A 23,262-nucleotide genomic window follows, 5' to 3' on the forward strand; every position below is an offset into this window, starting at 1 on the left:
TGCTTCACCTTTAAACGCCACCAGACATGTGACCATGGGTCAAACCAAGGGTCAGACCAAGGGTCAGAGCAGGGAGCAAGAGGGACTAAACTAGACTAGAAGTGGTCTAAACCTGGACTAACTCTACCTGTGTTTGGAGGTAAAATACAGGCTCAGGAGCTCTAACTAAGAATCAGGAGTAAAACAGTCCTAAACCAGGTCTAATGGCGTGTAAAGTGACCCAGAGCGTCCTTCATTTGTCCACAGGACAAGGCCCCGCCCGTTGGCCCCGCCCGTTGTGTGGTGGCACTCACTGGTTTAAGAAGGCGAAGAGATATCTCATGATGATCAGAGTTTTGCTCTGCAGAGGCTGCAGCACCTTCCGGATGTGGACGGCTCGATCCTGGAGGCTCTCCATCGCTGAAACACACAAACGTTCAGTATCAAAGTATCAAAGTATCAAAGTATCACAACTATATTCAAGCACATTTCACGCCCGGTGGTCAAGTGTTTATGAGGCTCATCTCACTTTTCCTCTAAAGACAAACACAAGTCCCTCCAGCAGCAGCACATGCTAATGTCCTCTGTCCACCTGAGGGAGCAGCGGCTCTACTCCGAGCTCCTCACACCGTCTTTAAGGGAGGAAACTACTTTACACCACTTGTATCTGCGATCTGGTCTTGTCCTGATCTGGTCCTGTCCTGATCTTGACCACTGTCTACAGGCCTTAAAGAGAACCTCCAGATCTGGGTCGTGTGCATGTCGTGTGTGGGTCATGTGCGGGTCAAGTGTGGGTCGTGTGCATGTCGTGTGAGGGTCATGTGCGGGTCGTGTGGGTCATGTGCGGGTCAAATGCAGGGTGAGGGTCTTATCTCCAGATCCTGAGCTGGGTCAGAGCTTCAGCTGGAGGTTTGTCTGTTGCTCGTGTGTTTGGTGGTTTTGGGGAAACTCGTGTCGAGAACCAGGAGTCACAAGTACTACGCCCCCTACTGGTGTCACACAGCACTGCAACCACTGAGCAGAGGAGACGCAGAGAGGAGACGCACTCATGGAGCAGAGGAGGAGAAGCAGAGGAAGAGGATCAGAGGAGGAGGAGCAGAGGAAGAGGAGCAGAGGAAGAGGAGCAGAGGAAGAGGAGCAGAGGAAGAGGAGCAGAGGATACGTACAGACGCATGAGATGAGGTCGTGAAAGACTTCCTTGGGGAACAGAGCCGTGTCCAGTCCTCTGAAGTACAGCTTCAGGACGCCAGCGATAGAGTCCATGTCGTGGTCATTCTGGTCTCCGGCCAAAGGGTCCTCACCTTCAGCAGGACAGGGACGGTCAGAGACGGTCAGTGTTAAAGCAGTGATCAAGAAGACTTCACAAAATATAAACTGAATTATTACTAAGAAAATCTACAATAAATTACAATTCTATACATTTCTAAAGCCGTGTAGAACACATGCAGTACCTCACTCGTCCACCAGGAGAGAAAGGATCACCGCGCTCGTTAGAAGTTTAAACATCTTGATTTTAACTAGAAGTATCACAACTTCTACTCCAAATACACAGATCATTTACAGGAAAGTTTGACTGACAGTTCAAACAATCATTCAGCAAATACTAGTGTTTTTATGTATTTGTATTTGTCGTATACTTTATGTTTTACGTCATTTAAACCAGTTTCAGTCTTTGTAGGTCGAGAGTGATGTCACAGCTGCCCATGTGACCAGGAAGTCAAATTATAAACCAAACTAAAGCTAAATATGAATGAGTTTATTGTGAATATGAATGAGTTTATTGTGAATATGAATGAGTTTATTGTGAATATGAATGAGTTTATTGTGAATATGAATGAGTTTATTGTGAATATGAATGAGTTTATTGTGAATATGAATGAGTTTATTGTGAATATGAATGAGTTTATTGTGAATATGAATGAGTTTATTGTGAATATGAATGAGTTTATTGTGAATATGAATGAGTTTATTGTGAATATGAATGAGATACATAAATGAAGTCGTGTTTACGGCTCAAACCTGGACATTTCTGATGCTTTTTTAACACAGATTTGCTCTTGTAATCTAACTCCTCTTGTACCTCTCTCGAAGGCGTTCTTGATGTCGTTGACCTCCACTTGTGACCCGGACACTCTGAAGATTCCCTCGTGCTGTAAACCTACGATTCACAAACAGAAAGAGGCGTGGCCACGTCAGGAGGCGTGGCTGCGTCAGGAGGCGTGGCCACATCAGGAGGCGTGGCCAAATCAGGAGGCGTGGCCACATCGGGTCACGTGCACTTCAAGGCCGTTTACAGGAAACACACTCCTCACCGTGACGACTGATGAAGCGGATGCAGCTCTCCACCATCAGAGGGATGACCTCACCGGAGTCCTGACCACAACAAACCACAACAACAGAGAGAAAAGAGAGAAAAGAGACACAAAAGGTCAAACTGCTCCTCGTGTTCAGAAGCAGGTCGAGTCAGGATCATGTTTGTTACATGTGTATGTAATATGTTTGTTAAGTAAAACCTGCTCCAACTGAGACATTTATTACAAGAAAGAAGAAGTGATAAATAAATAAATAAACAAATAGCAGAATGAATCAAGGTTCATGTTTGTTCATTTTCACACTATAGGCCCCGGTGAGCGCACTAGGGCCCCCGGTGCACACACACTCGTCTGTTGCTATGACACCGTGTTCTTCTTTGTTTGTTGGTTTTTGTCACATCCGACTCAGAGACGTGGAGAGCTCGTGGAGAGAACACACTCTAATGCAACATGAATGACAGAGTGACTTACTATATATATATATATAATATATATATATAATATATATATATATATATATATAATATATATATATAATATATATATATATATATATAAATATATATATAATATATATATATATATATATAATATATATATATATATAAATATATATAAATATATATATATATATATATATATATATATATATATATATAAATATATATATAAATATATATATATATATAAATATATATATATATATATATATATATATATAAATATATATATATATATATATATATATATATATATATAAATATATATATATATATATATATATATAAATATATATATATATATATATATATATAAATATATATATATATATATATATATATATATATATATATATATATATATAAATATATATATATATATATATATATATATATATAATAACCATCAGGAGGAATAAATGTAAATGACATTTGCTTAACGAGCGCTGACATCGCTGAACCACATGTCCACTAGATTTTTGTAGGTTTTAGATGACCAGGGAGTTTAGCCCGGTTTAGTCCCGGTTTAGTCCTGGTTTGTTCCCGGTTTAGTGCTGGTTTAGTCCTGGTTTAGTGCTGGTTTAGTCCTGGTTTAGTGCTGGTTTAGTGCTGGTTTAGTGCTGGTTTAGACCTGGTTTAGTCCAGGTTTAGTCCTGGTTTAGTTCTGGTTTAGACCTGGTTTAGTCCTGGTTTAGTCCTGGTTTAGTCCTGGTTTAGTCCTGGTTTAGTCCAGGTTTAGTCCTGGTTTAGACCTGGTTTAGTCCTGGTTTAGACCTGGTTTAGTCCAGGTTTAGTGCTGGTTTAGACCTGGTTTAGTCCAGGTTTAGTCCTGGTTTAGTTCTGGTTTAGACCTGGTTTAGTCCTGGTTTAGTCCTGGTTTATTCCTGGTTTAGTCCTGGTTTAGACCTGGTTTAGTCCAGGTTTAGTCCTGGTTTAGTCCTGGTTTAGTCCTGGTTTAGACCTGGTTTAGTCCTGGTTTAGTCCAGGTTTAGTCCTGGTTTAGTTCTGGTTTAGACCAGGTTTAGTCCTGGTTTAGTCCAGGTTTAGTCCTGGTTTAGACCTGGTTTAGTCCTGGTTTAGTCCAGGTTTAGTCCTGGTTTAGACCTGGTTTAGTCCAGGTTTAGTGCTGGTTTAGACCTGGTTTAGTCCAGGTTTATTCCACACACATTTACACATTTGTGCTTTAAAATGGTGAAGTGACTAAAGTTTAGATTCATTCCTGGAGAAGGCACTTGTAAATATTGTAAATGACTTCCACAAACACGGCAGTAAAAAGCTCATACCTGCTTCCGTACGGACGAGTTCCTCCGTCCACTGAAAGAAAACATGGAAAAACAACATAAATACAACACGTAAAGTCTATTTCAGAACTACAGTTGGGTCAGAACTACAGTGAGTGTGGGTGTACAGTACCTGGCGAGGCAACAGTCGGTCTTTTGACCTGGAGGAAACAGGAAACAGGATGTGACAAGATTAGAGCCACTTCCACTTCCACTTCCACTTCCACTTCCACTTCCACATCACAAACATGTTTCATGTGGTGAAAACAAACTACAAACTCTTACTCCAGATTCAGGCTCCGACTTAATCGCTTTAATGACATGGAATAAGAATAATCAGATAACACGTCTGACATAAATCAGATCATTATTGGATTTAGACTGTTGTATTTGGAAAACAAAGAACGATGATTTTTTAACTAATTCTAAACCATTTTTTACATTTGTGTCACATTAGATCATTTTAGCCTCATCTTCCTGTGGTGAAGGAAACAGCATTTCAGACGCAAAAATCTCATTCTCTCTCATTTAAGTTTATTCAAATGACCTGCAAAGTGTGAAAACGTGATGTGAATAATCAGAGGGACCAAGATCAGAAGGAAATCAGACTACTCGAGGAAATCAGACTACTCGCATCAGATTTAGTAATAATCAGATTTGAGCCTGAAACAGCAGCCGACGTTCATAAGACCAGAAATCACAACGATCGGATTTTTGTGCAAATCAAACCACTTAAAGAAATGAATTAGACTGAACCTAAAATCTAATATTTACCACAATTAAAAACAATGTGTCTTATGTGTTTTATTAATTTATTTCTTCATTTCAGGGACAGTGCATTTTAACACATTCTGTAAAAGTTTAATCAGTTTAACTTTGTCATTATCGTGGTTTTCTACAAAGTCCAAAGAAATATGATTAAAAGTCACTAAAACCCAAAGCAAACACACAAATTCAATGAACTATATTTCTTTTTACTATTATCATAGACTTTATATGTGAGACTAAAAATAAATGCATCTGGAAAGCAGACGCGCTATTTCCTGTGAGCTGTGGACACTTGCTGTCCCACACTTGCTGTCCCACACTTGCTGTCCCACACTTGCTGTCCCACACTTGCTGTCCCACACTTGCTGTCCCACACTTGCTGTCCCACACTTGCAGTCCCACACTTGCTGTCCCACACTTGCAGTCCCACACTTGCTGTCCCACACTTGCAGTCCCACACTTGCTGTCCCACACTTGCAGTTCCACACTTGCAGTCCCACACTTGCTGTCCCACACTTGCAGTCCCACACTTGCTGTCCCACACTTGCAGTTCCACACTTGCAGTCCCACACTTGCTGTCCCACACTTGCAGTTCCACACTTGCAGTCCCACACTTGCTGTCCCACACTTGCAGTCCCACACTTGCTGTCCCACACTTGCTGTCCCACACTTGCAGTCCCACACTTGCAGTTCCACACTTGCAGTCCCACACTTGCTGTCCCACACTTGCTGTCCCACACTTGCAGTCCCACACTTGCTGTCCCACACTTGCAGTCCCACACTTGCAGTTCCACACTTGCAGTCCCACACTTGCTGTCCCACACTTGCAGTCCCACACTTGCTGTCCCACACTTGCAGTCCCACACTTGCTGTCCCACACTTGCTGTCCCACACTTGCAGTCCCACACTTGCAGTCCCACACTTGCTGTCCCACACTTGCTGTCCCACACTTGCTGTCCCACACTTGCTGTCCCACACTTGGGTAACTCATGACCAGAAAAGACTGAACTTCGTACCCCTTTGGGACTTTGGGTTCAAACATGGCATTTTCCAGACTAAAAACCTACGAGAAGTCAGTTTTGTAGTTTTGAACGGAAAGTCTTTAATATTAAACAGTTTTATACCAATATAAAGCGTTTAAAATGAACAATAGAACCCACAAAAGTCTAAAATGTAATTCACTAGAGCAGAAGGAGCCCAGAGTACAGGAGAAGAGAGGAGAAAAGAGAAAATTGTTTTAAAAATGGGAGAAAACGGAAGAAAAGAGGAGGAAAAAGGATAAAAAGGGTGAATACTGACTTTCTCCCAGCGTCTTGTTGATGAGGTCGTGTTTGGCCTGGAGTTTGGTGATCAGGTTCCTTCCCTCCAGAAACTCTTTCAGCTTCTACAACAGAAGATTCACCATTGTTGCCGTGACGATGCCAGTGACATTTGAGTTTAAAAAAAGGTATTATCAAGAGTCATTTCATCTCAATGTAACAGTGTCCCGTCCTGTCCTGTCCCCTGAATAACCACGTACAGTGAAGTGTCCCTGTCCCGTGCCCTGAATAATCCCTGACGTACAGTGAAGTGTCCCTGTCCCTGTCCCGTCCCCTGAATCCCCCTGACGTACAGTGAAGTGTCCCCGTCCCTGTCCCGTCCCCTGAACCCTCCTGACGTACAGTGAAGTGGAACTGCTCCGTCTCCTGCTGGTTGGCGCGGCGCTTGGCCAGGCTGGGTTTGCTCAGGTACGACTCGCTGAAGGACGACTTGACCGACTCCATGCTGTTGCTGTGGTGGAAACACTCGGACACGTCGTAGTCCTCCACCGTCACCATGTCCTGGATGGTGGACAGCGTGGCCTCCATCGTCTTCTTCACCTGGGACACACACAGAAGGGGACGGGGACGGGGGCAGGGGGGATCAGGGTCAGAGCGCCAGGAAATGTGGCCCAAATCACGATACGGAATAAAATGTGCGATAAAAGTCATTGTTGTTATTAAGGAAAATCTGAATCTTACAAAACGAGTTCTGATAAAAGTTGGTACCTCGTCGTTCTCGATCTGCAGCGTGGAGAGACGACACTGCAGCTGCTGACACCTCTGCAGGAGTTCACCCTCCAGAGGCTGCTGCGCACAGACCACGCCCATCTGTGCAGAGGACGCCAAGCAGTTAACACACCAGAACGTCCCACACGAGAGGCGGCGACACACCAGAACGTCCCACACGAGAGGCGGCGACACACCAGAACGTCCCACACGAGAGGCGGCGACACACCAGAACGTCCCACACGAGAGGCGGCGACAAACCAGAACGTCCCACACGAGAGGCGGCGACACACCAGAACGTCCCACACGAGAGGCGGCGACACACCAGAACGTCCCACACGAGAGGCGGCGACACACCAGAACGTCCCACACGAGAGGCGGCGACAAAAGAGAACGTCCCACACGAGAGGCGGCGACAAACCAGAACGTCCCACACGAGAGGCGGCGACAAACCAGAACGTCCCACACGAGAGGCGGCGACACACCAGAACGTCCCACACGAGAGGCGGCGACACACCAGAACGTCCCACACGAGAGGCGGCGACACACCAGAACGTCCCACACGAGAGGCGGCGACACACCAGAACGTCCCACACGAGAGGCGGCGACACACCAGAACGTCCCACACGAGAGGCGGCGACAAAAGAGAACGTCCCACACGAGAGGCGGCGACAAACCAGAACGTCCCACACGAGAGGCGGCGACACACCAGAACGTCCCACACGAGAGGCGGCGACACACCAGAACGTCCCACACGAGAGGCGGCGACAAAAGAGAACGTCCCACACGAGAGGCGGCGACAAACCAGAACGTCCCACACGAGAGGCGGCGACACACCAGAACGTCCCACACGAGAGGCGGCGACACACCAGAACGTCCCACACGAGAGGCGGCGACACACCAGAACGTCCCACACGAGAGGCGGCGACACACCAAAACGTCCCACACGAGAGGCGGCGACACACCAGAACGTCCCACACGAGAGGCGGCGACACACCAAAACGTCCCACACGAGAGGCGGCGACACACCAGAACGTCCCACACGAGAGGCGGCGACACACCAGAACGTCCCACACGAGAGGCGGCGACACACCAGAACGTCCCACACGAGAGGCGGCGACACACCAGAACGTCCCACACGAGAGGCGGCGACACACCAGAACGTCCCACACGAGAGGCGGCGACACACCAGAACGTCCCACACGAGAGGCGGCGACACACCAGAACGTCCCACACGAGAGGCGGCGACACACCAGAACGTCCCACACGAGAGGCGGCGACACACCAGAACGTCCCACACGAGAGGCGGCGACACACCAGAACGTCCCACACGAGAGGCGGCGACACACCAGAACGTCCCACACGAGAGGCGGCGACAAAAGAGAACGTCCCACACGAGAGGCGGCGACACACCAGAACGTCCCACACGAGAGGCGGCGACACACCAGAACGTCCCACACGAGAGGCGGCGACACACCAGAACGTCCCACACGAGAGGCGGCGACACACCAGAACGTCCCACACGAGAGGCGGCGACACACCAGAACGTCCCACACGAGAGGCGGCGACACACCAGAACGTCCCACACGAGAGGCGGCGACACACCAGAACGTCCCACACGAGAGGCGGCGACAAAAGAGAACGTCCCACACGAGAGGCGGCGACACACCAGAACGTCCCACACGAGAGGCGGCGACACACCAGAACGTCCCACACGAGAGGCGGCGACACACCAGAACGTCCCACACGAGAGGCGGCGACACACCAGAACGTCCCACACGAGAGGCGGCGACACACCAGAACGTCCCACACGAGAGGCGGCGACACACTAGAACGTCCCACACGAGAGGCGGCGACACACCAGAACGTCCCACACGAGAGGCGGCGACACACCAGAACGTCCCACACGAGAGGCGGCGACACACCAGAACGTCCCACACGAGAGGCGGCGACACACCAGAACGTCCCACACGAGAGGCGGCGACACACCAGAACATCCCACACGAGAGGCGGCGACACACCAGAACGTCCCACACGAGAGGCGGCGACACACCAGAACGTCCCACACGAGAGGCGGCGACACACCAGAACGTCCCACACGAGAGGCGGCGACACACCAGAACGTCCCACACGAGAGGCGGCGACAAAAGAGAACGTCCCATACGAGAGGCGGCGACACACCAGAACGTCCCACACGAGAGGCGGCGACACACCAGAACGTCCCACACGAGAGGCGGCGACACACCAGAACGTCCCACACGAGAGGCGGCGACACACCAGAACGTCCCACACGAGAGGCGGCGACACACCAGAACGTCCCACACGAGAGGCGGCGACACACCAGAACGTCCCACACGAGAGGCGGCGACAAAAGAGAACGTCCCACACGAGAGGCGGCGACACACCAGAACGTCCCACACGAGAGGCGGCGACACACCAGAACGTCCCACACGAGAGGCGGCGACACACCAGAACGTCCCACACGAGAGGCGGCGACAAAAGAGAACGTCCCACACGAGAGGCGGCGACACACCAGAACGTCCCACACGAGAGGCGGCGACACACCAGAACGTCCCACACGAGAGGCGGCGACACACCAGAACGTCCCACACGAGAGGCGGCGACACACCAGAACGTCCCACACGAGAGGCGGCGACAAACCAGAACGTCCCACACGAGAGGCGGCGACAAAAGAGAACGTCCCACACGAGAGGCGGCGACACACCAGAACGTCCCACACGAGAGGCGGCGACAAACCAGAACGTCCCACACGAGAGGCGGCGACAAACCAGAACGTCCCACACGAGAGGCGGCGACACACCAGAACGTCCCACACGAGAGGCGGCGACAAAAGAGAACGTCCCACACGAGAGGCGGCGACAAACCAGAACGTCCCACACGAGAGGCGGCGACACACCAGAACGTCCCACACGAGAGGCGGCGACACACCAGAACGTCCCACACGAGAGGCGGCGACAAAAGAGAACGTCCCACACGAGAGGCGGCGACAAACCAGAACGTCCCACACGAGAGGCGGCGACAAAAGAGAACGTCCCACACGAGAGGCGGCGACACACCAGAACGTCCCACACGAGAGGCGGCGACACACCAGAACGTCCCACACGAGAGGCGGCGACACACCAGAACGTCCCACACGAGAGGCGGCGACACACCAGAACGTCCCACACGAGAGGCGGCGACACACCAAAACGTCCCACACGAGAGGCGGCGACACACCAGAACGTCCCACACGAGAGGCGGCGACACACCAAAACGTCCCACACGAGAGGCGGCGACACACCAGAACGTCCCACACGAGAGGCGGCGACACACCAGAACGTCCCACACGAGAGGCGGCGACACACCAGAACGTCCCACACGAGAGGCGGCGACACACCAGAACGTCCCACACGAGAGGCGGCGACACACTAGAACGTCCCACACGAGAGGCGGCGACACACCAGAACGTCCCACACGAGAGGCGGCGACACACCAGAACGTCCCACACGAGAGGCGGCGACACACCAGAACGTCCCACACGAGAGGCGGCGACACACCAGAACGTCCCACACGAGAGGCGGCGACACACCAGAACGTCCCACACGAGAGGCGGCGACACACCAGAACGTCCCACACGAGAGGCGGCGACACACCAGAACGTCCCACACGAGAGGCGGCGACACACCAGAACGTCCCACACGAGAGGCGGCGACACACCAGAACGTCCCACACGAGAGGCGGCGACACACCAGAACGTCCCACACGAGAGGCGGCGACACACCAGAACGTCCCACACGAGAGGCGGCGACACACCAGAACGTCCCACACGAGAGGCGGCGACACACCAGAACGTCCCACACGAGAGGCGGCGACACACCAGAACGTCCCACACGAGAGGCGGCGACACACCAGAACGTCCCACACGAGAGGCGGCGACACACCAGAACGTCCCACACGAGAGGCGGCGACAAAAGAGAACGTCCCACACGAGAGGCGGCGACACACCAGAACGTCCCACACGAGAGGCGGCGACACACCAGAACGTCCCACACGAGAGGCGGCGACACACCAGAACGTCCCACACGAGAGGCGGCGACAAACCAGAACGTCCCACACGAGAGGCGGCGACACACCAGAACGTCCCACACGAGAGGCGGCGACACACCAGAACGTCCCACACGAGAGGCGGCGACACACCAGAACGTCCCACACGAGAGGCGGCGACACACCAGAACGTCCCACACGAGAGGCGGCGACACACCAGAACGTCCCACACGAGAGGCAGCGACACACCAGAACGTCCCACACGAGAGGCGGCGACACACCAGAACGTCCCACACGAGAGGCGGCGACACACCAGAACGTCCCACACGAGAGGCGGCGACACACCAGAACGTCCCACACGAGAGGCGGCGACACACCAGAACGTCCCACACGAGAGGCGGCGACACACCAGAACGTCCCACACGAGAGGCGGCGACACACCAGAACGTCCCACACGAGAGGCGGCGACACACCAGAACGTCCCACACGAGAGGCGGCGACACACCAGAACGTCCCACACGAGAGGCGGCGACACACCAGAACGTCCCACACGAGAGGCGGCGACACACCAGAACGTCCCACACGAGAGGCGGCGACACACCAGAACGTCCCACACGAGAGGCGGCGACAAAAGAGAACGTCCCACACGAGAGGCGGCGACACACCAGAACGTCCCACACGAGAGGCGGCGACACACCAGAACGTCCCACACGAGAGGCGGCGACACACCAGAACGTCCCACACGAGAGGCGGCGACACACCAGAACGTCCCACACGAGAGGCGGCGACACACCAGAACGTCCCACACGAGAGGCGGCGACACACCAGAACGTCCCACACGAGAGGCGGCGACACACCAGAACGTCCCACACGAGAGGCGGCGACACACCAGAACGTCCCACACGAGAGGCGGCGACACACCAGAACGTCCCACACGAGAGGCGGCGACACACCAGAACGTCCCACACGAGAGGCGGCGACACACCAGAACGTCCCACACGAGAGGCCGCGACAAACCAGAACGTCCCACACGAGAGGCGGCGACACACCAGAACGTCCCACACGAGAGGCGGCGACACACCAGAACGTCCCACACGAGAGGCGGCGACACACCAGAACGTCCCACACGAGAGGCGGCGACACACCAGAACGTCCCACACGAGAGGCGGCGACACACCAGAACGTCCCACACGAGAGGCGGCGACAAAAGAGAACGTCCCACACGAGAGGCGGCGACACACCAGAACGTCCCACACGAGAGGCCGCGACACACCAGAACGTCCCACACGAGAGGCGGCGACACACCAGAACGTCCCACACGAGAGGCCGCGACACACCAGAACGTCCCACACGAGAGGCGGCGACACACCAGAACGTCCCACACGAGAGGCGGCGACACACCAGAACGTCCCACACGAGAGGCGGCGACACACCAGAACGTCCCACACGAGAGGCGGCGACACACCAGAACGTCCCACACGAGAGGCGGCGACACACCAGAACGTCCCACACGAGAGGCCGCGACACACCAGAACGTCCCACACGAGAGGCGGCGACACACCAGAACGTCCCACACGAGAGGCGGCGACACACCAGAACGTCCCACACGAGAGGCCGCGACACACCAGAACGTCCCACACGAGAGGCGGCGACACACCAAAACGTCCCACACGAGAGGCGGCGACACACCAGAACGTCCCACACGAGAGGCGGCGACACACCAGAACGTCCCACACGAGAGGCGGCGACACACCAGAACGTCCCACACGAGAGGCGGCGACACACCAAAACGTCCCACACGAGAGGCGGCGACAAAAGAGAACATCCCAAACGAGAGGCGGCGACACACCAGAACGTCCCACACGAGAGGCCGCGACACACCAGAACGTCCCACACGAGAGGCGGCGACACACCAGAACGTCCCACACGAGAGGCGGCGACACACCAGAACGTCCCACACGAGAGGCGGCGACACACCAGAACGTCCCACACGAGAGGCGGCGACACACCAGAACGTCCCACACGAGAGGCGGCGACACACCAGAACGTCCCACACGAGAGGCGGCGACACACCAGAACGTCCCACACGAGAGGCGGCGACACACCAAAACGTCCCACACGAGAGGCGGCGACACACCAGAACGTCCCACACGAGAGGCGGCGACACACCAGAACGTCCCACACGAGAGGCGGCGACACACCAGAACGTCCCACACGAGAGGCGGCGAAACACCAGAACGTCCCACACGAGAGGCGGCGACACACCAGAACGTCCCACACGAGAGGCGGCGACACACCAGAACGTCCCACACGAGAGGCCGCGACACACCAGAACGTCCCACACGAGAGGCGGCGACAAACCAGAACGTCCCACACGAGAGGCGGCGACACACCGGAACGTCCCACACGAGAGGCGGCGACACACCAGAACGTCCCACACGAGAGGCGGCGACACACCAGAACGTCCCACACGAGAGGCGGCGACACACCAGAACGTCCCACACGAGAGGCGGCGACACACCAGAACGTCCCACACGAGAGGCGGCGACACACCAGAACGTCCCACACGAGAGGCGGCGACACACCAGAACGTCCCACACGAGAGGCGGCGACACACCAGAACGTCCCACACGAGAGGCGGCGACACACCAGAACGTCCCACACGAGAGGCGGCGACACACCAGAACGTCCCACACGAGAGGCGGCGACACACCAGAACGTCCCACACGAGAGGCGGCGACACACCAGAACGTCCCACACGAGAGGCGGCGACACACCAGAACGTCCCACACGAGAGGCGGCGACAAAAGAGAACGTCCCACACGAGAGGCGGCGACACACCAGAACGTCCCACACGAGAGGCGGCGACACACCAGAACGTCCCACACGAGAGGCGGCGACACACCAGAACGTCCCACACGAGAGGCGGCGACAAAAGAGAACGTCCCACACGAGAGGCGGCGACACACCAGAACGTCCCACACGAGAGGCGGCGACACACCAGAACGTCCCACACGAGAGGCGGCGACACACCAGAACGTCCCACACGAGAGGCGGCGACACACCAGAACGTCCCACACGAGAGGCGGCGACACACCAGAACGTCCCACACGAGAGGCGGCGACAAACCAGAACGTCCCACACGAGAGGCGGCGACAAAAGAGAACGTCCCACACGAGAGGCGGCGACACACCAGAACGTCCCACACGAGAGGCGGCGACAAACCAGAACGTCCCACACGAGAGGCGGCGACAAACCAGAACGTCCCACACGAGAGGCGGCGACACACCAGAACGTCCCACACGAGAGGCGGCGACACACCAGAACGTCCCACACGAGAGGCGGCGACACACCAGAACGTCCCACACGAGAGGCGGCGACACACCAGAACGTCCCACACGAGAGGCGGCGACACACCAGAACGTCCCACACGAGAGGCGGCGACACACCAGAACGTCCCACACGAGAGGCGGCGACACACCAGAACGTCCCACACGAGAGGCGGCGACACACCAGAACGTCCCACACGAGAGGCGGCGACAAAAGAGAACGTCCCACACGAGAGGCGGCGACACACCAGAACGTCCCACACGAGAGGCGGCGACACACCAGAACGTCCCACACGAGAGGCCGCGACACACCAGAACGTCCCACACGAGAGGCGGCGACACACCAGAACGTCCCACACGAGAGGCGGCGACACACCAGAACGTCCCACACGAGAGGCGGCGACACACCAGAACGTCCCACACGAGAGGCGGCGACACACCAGAACGTCCCACACGAGAGGCGGCGACACACCAGAACGTCCCACACGAGAGGCGGCGACACACCAGAACGTCCCACACGAGAGGCGGCGACACACCAGAACGTCCCACACGAGAGGCGGCGACACACCAGAACGTCCCACACGAGAGGCGGCGACACACCAGAACGTCCCACACGAGAGGCGGCGACACACCAGAACGTCCCACACGAGAGGCGGCGACACACCAGAACGTCCCACACGAGAGGCGGCGACACACCAGAACGTCCCACACGAGAGGCGGCGACAAACCAGAACGTCCCACACGAGAGGCGGCGACACACCAGAACGTCCCACACGAGAGGCGGCGACACACCAGAACGTCCCACACGAGAGGCGGCGACAAAAGAGAACGTCCCACACGAGAGGCGGCGACAAACCAGAACGTCCCACACGAGAGGCGGCGACACACCAGAACGTCCCACACGAGAGGCGGCGACACACCAGAACGTCCCACACGAGAGGCGGCGACACACCAGAACGTCCCACACGAGAGGCGGCGACAAAAGAGAACGTCCCACACGAGAGGCGGCGACACACCAGAACGTCCCACACGAGAGGCGGCGACACACCAGAACGTCCCACACGAGAGGCGGCGACACACCAGAACGTCCCACACGAGAGGCGGCGACACACCAGAACGTCCCACACGAGAGGCGGCGACACACCAGAACGTCCCACACGAGAGGCGGCGACACACCAGAACGTCCCACACGAGAGGCGGCGACACACCAGAACGTCCCACACGAGAGGCGGCGACACACCAGAACGTCCCACACGAGAGGCGGCGACACACCAGAACGTCCCACACGAGAGGCGGCGACACACCAGAACGTCCCACACGAGAGGCGGCGACACACCAGAACGTCCCACACGAGAGGCGGCGACACACCAGAACGTCCCACACGAGAGGCGGCGACACACCAGAACGTCCCACACGAGAGGCGGCGACACACCAGAACGTCCCACACGAGAGGCCGCGACAAACCAGAACGTCCCACACGAGAGGCGGCGACACACCAGAACGTCCCACACGAGAGGCGGCGACACACCAGAACGTCCCACACGAGAGGCGGCGACACACCAGAACGTCCCACACGAGAGGCGGCGACACACCAGAACGTCCCACACGAGAGGCGGCGACACACCAGAACGTCCCACACGAGAGGCGGCGACACACCAGAACGTCCCACACGAGAGGCGGCGACAAAAGAGAACGTCCCACACGAGAGGCGGCGACACACCAGAACGTCCCACACGAGAGGCCGCGACACACCAGAACGTCCCACACGAGAGGCGGCGACACACCAGAACGTCCCACACGAGAGGCCGCGACACACCAGAACGTCCCACACGAGAGGCGGCGACACACCAGAACGTCCCACACGAGAGGCGGCGACACACCAGAACGTCCCACACGAGAGGCGGCGACACACCAGAACGTCCCACACGAGAGGCGGCGACAAACCAGAACGTCCCACACGAGAGGCGGCGACACACCAGAACGTCCCACACGAGAGGCGGCGACAAACCAGAACGTCCCACACGAGAGGCGGCGACACACCAGAACGTCCCACACGAGAGGCGGCGACACACCAGAACGTCCCACACGAGAGGCGGCGACAAACCAGAACGTCCCACACGAGAGGCGGCGACACACCAGAACGTCCCACACGAGAGGCGGCGACACACCAAAACGTCCCACACGAGAGGCGGCGACAAAAGAGAACATCCCAAACGAGAGGCGGCGACACACCAGAACGTCCCACACGAGAGGCGGCGACACACCAGAACGTCCCACACGAGAGGCGGCGACACACCAGAACGTCCCACACGAGAGGCGGCGACACACCAGAACGTCCCACACGAGAGGCGGCGACACACCAGAACGTCCCACACGAGAGGCGGCGACACACCAGAACGTCCCACACGAGAGGCGGCGACACACCAGAACGTCCCACACGAGAGGCGGCGACACACCAAAACGTCCCACACGAGAGGCGGCGACACACCAGAACGTCCCACACGAGAGGCGGCGACACACCAGAACGTCCCACACGAGAGGCGGCGACACACCAGAACGTCCCACACGAGAGGCGGCGAAACACCAGAACGTCCCACACGAGAGGCGGCGACACACCAGAACGTCCCACACGAGAGGCGGCGACACACCAGAACGTCCCACACGAGAGGCGGCGACACACCAGAACGTCCCACACGAGAGGCCGCGACACACCGGAACGTCCCACACGAGAGGCGGCGACACACCGGAACGTCCCACACGAGAGGCGGCGACACACCAGAACGTCCCACACGAGAGGCGGCGACACACCAGAACGTCCCACACGAGAGGCGGCGACACACCAGAACGTCCCACACGAGAGGCGGCGACACACCAGAACGTCCCACACGAGAGGCGGCGACACACCAGAACGTCCCACACGAGAGGCGGCGACACACCAGAACGTCCCACACGAGAGGCGGCGACACACCAGAACGTCCCACACGAGAGGCGGCGACACACCAGAACGTCCCACACGAGAGGCGGCGACACACCAGAACGTCCCACACGAGAGGCGGCGACACACCAGAACGTCCCACACGAGAGGCGGCGACACACCAGAACGTCCCACACGAGAGGCGGCGACACACCAGAACGTCCCACACGAGAGGCGGCGACAAAAGAGAACGTCCCACACGAGAGGCGGCGACACACCAGAACGTCCCACACGAGAGGCGGCGACACACCAGAACGTCCCACACGAGAGGCGGCGACACACCAGAACGTCCCACACGAGAGGCGGCGACAAAAGAGAACGTCCCACACGAGAGGCGGCGACACACCAGAACGTCCCACACGAGAGGCGGCGACACACCAGAACGTCCCACACGAGAGGCGGCGACACACCAGAACGTCCCACACGAGAGGCGGCGACACACCAGAACGTCCCACACGAGAGGCGGCGACAAACCAGAACGTCCCACACGAGAGGCGGCGACAAAAGAGAACGTCCCACACGAGAGGCGGCGACACACCAGAACGTCCCACACGAGAGGCGGCGACAAACCAGAACGTCCCACACGAGAGGCGGCGACACACCAGAACGTCCCACACGAGAGGCGGCGACAAACCAGAACGTCCCACACGAGAGGCGGCGACAAACCAGAACGTCCCACACGAGAGGCGGCGACACACCAGAACGTCCCACACGAGAGGCGGCGACACACCAGAACGTCCCACACGAGAGGCGGCGACACACCAGAACGTCCCACACGAGAGGCGGCGACACACCAGAACGTCCCACACGAGAGGCGGCGACACACCAGAACGTCCCACACGAGAGGCGGCGACACACCAGAACGTCCCACACGAGAGGCGGCGACACACCAGAACGTCCCACACGAGAGGCGGCGACACACCAGAACGTCCCACACGAGAGGCGGCGACAAAAGAGAACGTCCCACACGAGAGGCGGCGACACACCAGAACGTCCCACACGAGAGGCGGCGACACACCAGAACGTCCCACACGAGAGGCGGCGACACACCAGAACGTCCCACACGAGAGGCGGCGACAAACCAGAACGTCCCACACGAGAGGCGGCGACACACCAGAACGTCCCACACGAGAGGCGGCGACACACCAGAACGTCCCACACGAGAGGCGGCGACAAAAGAGAACGTTCCACACGAGAGGCGGCGACAAAAGAGAACGTCCCACACGAGAGGCGGCGACAAACCAGAACGTCCCACACGAGTGGCGGCGACACACCAGAACGTCCCACACGAGAGGCGGCGACACACCAGAACGTCCCACACGAGAGGCGGCGACAAACGAGAACGTCCCACACGAGAGGCGGCGACACACCAGAACGTCCCACACGAGAGGCGGCGACACACCAGAACGTCCCACACGAGGCGGCGACAAACCAGAACGTCCCACACGAGAGGCGGCGACAAAAGAGAACATCCCACACGAGAGGCGGCGACACACCAGAACGTCCCACACGAGAGGCGGCGACACACCAGAACGTCCCACACGAGAGGCGGCGACACACCAGAACGTCCCACACGAGAGGCGGCGACACACCAGAACGTCCCACACGAGAGGCGGCGACAAAAGAGAACGTCCCACACGAGAGGCGGCGACACACCAGAACGACCCACACGAGAGGTGGCGACACACCAGAACGTCCCACACAAGAGGCGGCGACACACCAGAACGTCCCACACGAGAGGCGGCGACACACCAGAACGTCCCACACGAGAGGCGGCGACAAACCAGAACGTCCCACACGAGAGGCGGCGACACACCAGAACGTCCCACACGAGAGGCGGCGACACACCAGAACGTCCCACACGAGAGGCGGCGACACACCAGAACGTCCCACACGAGAGGCGGCGACACACCAGAACGTCCCACACGAGAGGCGGCGACACACCAGAACGTCCCACACGAGAGGCGGCGACACACCAGAACGTCCCACACGAGAGGCGGCGACACATCAGAACGTCCCACACGAGAGGCGGCGACACACCAGAACGTCCCACACGAGAGGCGGCGACACACCAGAACGTCCCACACGAGAGGCGGCGACACACCAGAACGTCCCACACGAGAGGCGGCGACACACCAGAACGTCCCACACGAGAGGCCGCGACACACCAGAACGTCCCACACGAGAGGCGGCGACAAACCAGAACGTCCCACACGAGAGGCCGCGACACACCAGAACGTCCCACACGAGAGGCGGCGACACACCAGAACGTCCCACACGAGAGGCGGCGACACACCAGAACGTCCCACACGAGAGGCGGCGACACACCAGAACGTCCCACACGAGAGGCGGCGACACACCAGAACGTCCCACACGAGAGGCGGCGACACACCAGAACGTCCCACACGAGAGGCGGCGACACACCAGAACGTCCCACACGAGAGGCGGCGACACACCAGAACGTCCCTGTCCCTGGTGTGATGTCACTTCCTTTCCCTGGTGTGATGTCACTTCCTGTCCCTGGTTTGATGTCACTTCCTGTCCCTGGTGTGATGTCACTTCCTGTCCCTGGTGTGATGTCACTTCCTGTCATTTTCAACAGATTTTTCAACATTTGTGTAAAGCTATATTGTATTTGCAGAACAGGTATAAAAACACTACATGAGAATCGTAAAAACCTGTCACTTTAGGCACTTTAACTTGAATGTGTTTTTTTAGGGACAAGAGTCTAGATAAAAACGTAAGATACAATTCTCAAATGGCCACAATTTAATGCTAGTTACGTGGTTAAGTTAGCAAAGTTTGGCAAAAACTGTTTTCCCTGCACTATTTTCTTTTGAGATGAATATTTATGCATTTGTTTATTCCGACCTGCATCAATTCTAACATTAACCCTTCTTCAGCGACATCAGGAGCGTTCCAGGATAATATCGACAGAAACCCTTTTAACGTCGCAGTGGTGCTAACGGCGGTGCTAACGGCGGCGCTAACGGCGGCGCTCGTACCAAGTCTCCCATGTGCGATTGGAAGTCGAACTTGGCGGGCGGGCAGAACACGTTGTTGTACGTCTCCATCAGCTTCTGCTTGTCCCCGTTGGGCTCCAGGCTCTCGGTGGCGCCCTCTAGCGCCTCGAGGCCGGTGTGCTTGGACGCCTCCACGTTCTGCTCGGCCGACAGGTACGTCCTGAGTGCCCGGTGCAGACTGGCGTGGTATCCCAGGTCACAGCACTGAAAGGTCAAGCACAGCAGAACGTAGACGTGGGATTAGAACACGTGGGATTAGAACTGCAAATGATCAGGATCAATATCACAAACTATCGTTCTAAAGACGTTCATACGCTAGAAAACTACTGCATCTAGTTATTAACAAAGTCCAATTCAGTCTGTGTTTTCACAAAATGAAAGCTGATACAATTGTGGAAATAAGTACTCGTACTCGTACTCGTACTCGTACTCGTACTCATACTAAACCCGGCACAACATCAGGACTCAACTTCAAAACCGTCACATTTAAAAAACAATGGACAAATTGGGACAATTATTTTGATTTTAATATGCTCTAATTACTCTTTTTTTTTTTTTAATGCGACGCCCTTATTGTCTACTTTTACTCCTTTACTTGCTTTATCTTCTACTTGTCCAAACTACAGCCCGGGGGCCAAATGTGGCCCAAAGACCATTTTTTGTTGATCCAAACAACTGTAAAATTGTAAAAAATTCAAGAACTTTGATGTTATAACAACATAATATTAATGTTTCAAGTCTTATTAAAGGTGGAGGCATCGAAACGATGTCAAATGCAACGTTTCAAAAGATTCACTTTGTCATACGACATCATGGACATTGTCAGGTTGTTTCTGGTCCAGCTTGTTTTTATGTGTGTTTGTATTCATTTTTTTAATCCACGTTCTAATAAAAAAAGAAGCAAAAAGAAAATAAATACTAAACCTTAGAATTAAAGATGTTACCAATCTTGTTAAAAATACATCAATATAAAAGGAATAAAATGTCATTTTAATGTAGTTTTCTGACTCAAAATATCACGTATAATATTTATTCTGCAGTTTGCAATATTAACCCGAGTATTTAAAGTAAATGTGTGTAGTCTGTCCCAGAGCGAGCGTCACTCACGTCGATGATGTCGGAGAGGTCGTGGATGTAGTACTTGAACACGCAGCTGTTCGTCGCCTCCAGAGCCAGAAGATACTCGTTACGGGCTTTAATCGCCTTCAGCTTGTTCTCCGTGTATTTGGCCTGTCGCTGCCAGGGAAAGAACCACACTGTGCTTTAAAAATACAAACATGAATACTAATATTTCATGCCTACACTTGTATCTATGGGAGTTATGTTGAGCAAAGAAACTGTCACTCCACAATAAAGAAATATGAAAATCCAGTGAATTAAACATAATAAATGAAGTCTAAAAACATTAAATCCAGATCAGTTTAAAATGAATCAGTTGCATCAAAAGGAACAAGTTTCCTGTTCCAAACGCGCTGCACGTCACGGCGCTGATCGAATGCTCTTGAACAGGGAGAAAAACGAGGGAAAGCAGAAGGATGACGCGAGTATTGATTTTGGATAATAGAGCGTGGAAGATGGTGTTTCGGGGCGAGACTCGGCGCTCGAGTAAATCAATCCAGGACGACAGGTGCAACCAATGAAACGCGCTTCTTACGGCTGAAAATGTCCCGTTTGAGTCACTTTTTAAGATCATTTACTCTTGGCCCAATCTCTTTGAATAACTATTACCATGAAGCAAAAGGTCGAAATGTCGTGTTGTAGCTACAAAACAGAAGCAGTCGTTGTACTTTCACTTCAAGTCACATTTTTTGATGATCAGATTTCTCTTGGACATGTAAACGAACTCTACGTGCGCTCGCACATCCGGGAACTTGTCCAGCAGCAACCCGAGGCCGCCATTTTGAAAGGGGCACAACAGCACGTCGACTACACACAACATCCAGGATCTGTGAGGCCAAAATACCAAAAACCTGCGTCTGTAAGGTCGTTGTTCTGTAAGGTCGTTGTTCTGTGAGGTCGTTGTTCTGTAAGGTCGTTGTTCTGTAAAGTCATTGTTCTGTAAGGTCATTGTTCTGTTAGGTCGTTGTTCTGTAAGGTCGTTGTTCTGTAAGGTCGTTGTTCGGTAAAGGTCATTGTTCTGTTAGGTCGTTGTTCTGTAAGGTCGTTGTTCTGTAAGGTCGTTGTTCTGTAAAGTCATTGTTCTGTTAGGTCGTTGTTCTGTAAGGTCGTTGTTCTGTAAGGTCGTTGTTCGGTAAAGGTCATTGTTCTGTAAGGTCAGTGTTCTGTAAGGTCAGTGTTCTGTTAGGTCATTGTTCTGTTAGGTCATTGTTCTGTAAGGTCATTGCTCTGTAAGGTCATTGTTCTGTTAGGTCATTGTTCTGTTAGGTCATTGTTCTGTAAGGTCATTGCTCTGTAAGGTCATTGTTCTGTTAGGTCATTGTTCTGTTAGGTCATTGTTCTGTAAGGTCATTGTTCTGTCAGGACATTGTTCTGTAAGGTCATTGTTCTGTTAGGTCATTGTTCTGTTAGGTCATTGTTCTGTCAGGTCATTGTTCTGTCAGGACATTGTTCTGTTAGGTCATTGTTCTGTTAGGTCAGTGTTCTGTTAGGTCAGTGTTCTGTTAGGTCGTTGTTCTGTAAGGTCGTTGTTCTGTAAGGTCATTGTTCTGTTAGGTCAGTGTTCTGTTAGGTCAGTGTTCTGTTAGGTCAGTGTTCTGTTAGGTCGTTGTTCTGTAAGGTCGTTGTTCTGTAAGGTCATTGTTCTGTTAGGTCAGTGTTCTGTTAGGTCATTGTTCTGTAAGGTCATTGTTCTGTTAGGTCATTGTTCTGTTAGGTCATTGTTCTGTAAGGTCATTGCTCTGTAAGGTCATTGTTCTGTTAGGTCATTGTTCTGTTAGGTCATTGTTCTGTAAGGTCATTGTTCTGTCAGGACATTGTTCTGTAAGGTCATTGTTCTGTTAGGTCATTGTTCTGTTAGGTCATTGTTCTGTAAGGTCATTGTTCTGTCAGGACATTGTTCTGTAAGG

At 54.5% G+C, this 23,262-nt stretch overlaps 1 protein-coding gene across 1 annotated transcript in view; it reads right to left on the bottom strand.

The window, feature by feature from the left end:
• The window catches only part of srgap2 (SLIT-ROBO Rho GTPase activating protein 2), a gene marked incomplete at its 5' end in the record, with an annotated part of 33,831 nt that extends 11,669 nt beyond the window's left edge, over nucleotides 1-22,162 (bottom strand). Inside the window, 12 exons of the mRNA XM_072461926.1 lie at nucleotides 294-399; nucleotides 1,146-1,280; nucleotides 2,060-2,137; nucleotides 2,292-2,352; nucleotides 4,075-4,105; nucleotides 4,205-4,232; nucleotides 6,139-6,223; nucleotides 6,501-6,698; nucleotides 6,867-6,968; nucleotides 20,219-20,440; nucleotides 21,344-21,472; nucleotides 22,086-22,162. Coding sequence (XP_072318027.1) covers nucleotides 294-399; nucleotides 1,146-1,280; nucleotides 2,060-2,137; nucleotides 2,292-2,352; nucleotides 4,075-4,105; nucleotides 4,205-4,232; nucleotides 6,139-6,223; nucleotides 6,501-6,698; nucleotides 6,867-6,968; nucleotides 20,219-20,440; nucleotides 21,344-21,472; nucleotides 22,086-22,162 — 1,252 coding nt within the window. The remainder of the gene's footprint in view (nucleotides 1-293; nucleotides 400-1,145; nucleotides 1,281-2,059; nucleotides 2,138-2,291; nucleotides 2,353-4,074; nucleotides 4,106-4,204; nucleotides 4,233-6,138; nucleotides 6,224-6,500; nucleotides 6,699-6,866; nucleotides 6,969-20,218; nucleotides 20,441-21,343; nucleotides 21,473-22,085) is intronic.
• Between the last annotated feature and the right edge of the window lie 1,100 nt (nucleotides 22,163-23,262).

The sequence above is a fragment of the Eucyclogobius newberryi genome, unplaced genomic scaffold, assembly GCF_026437365.1.
Source record: "Eucyclogobius newberryi isolate DKJ021-1_F unplaced genomic scaffold, fEucNew1.0.hap1 SCAF_341, whole genome shotgun sequence".
NCBI lineage: Eukaryota > Metazoa > Chordata > Actinopteri > Gobiiformes > Gobiidae > Eucyclogobius > Eucyclogobius newberryi.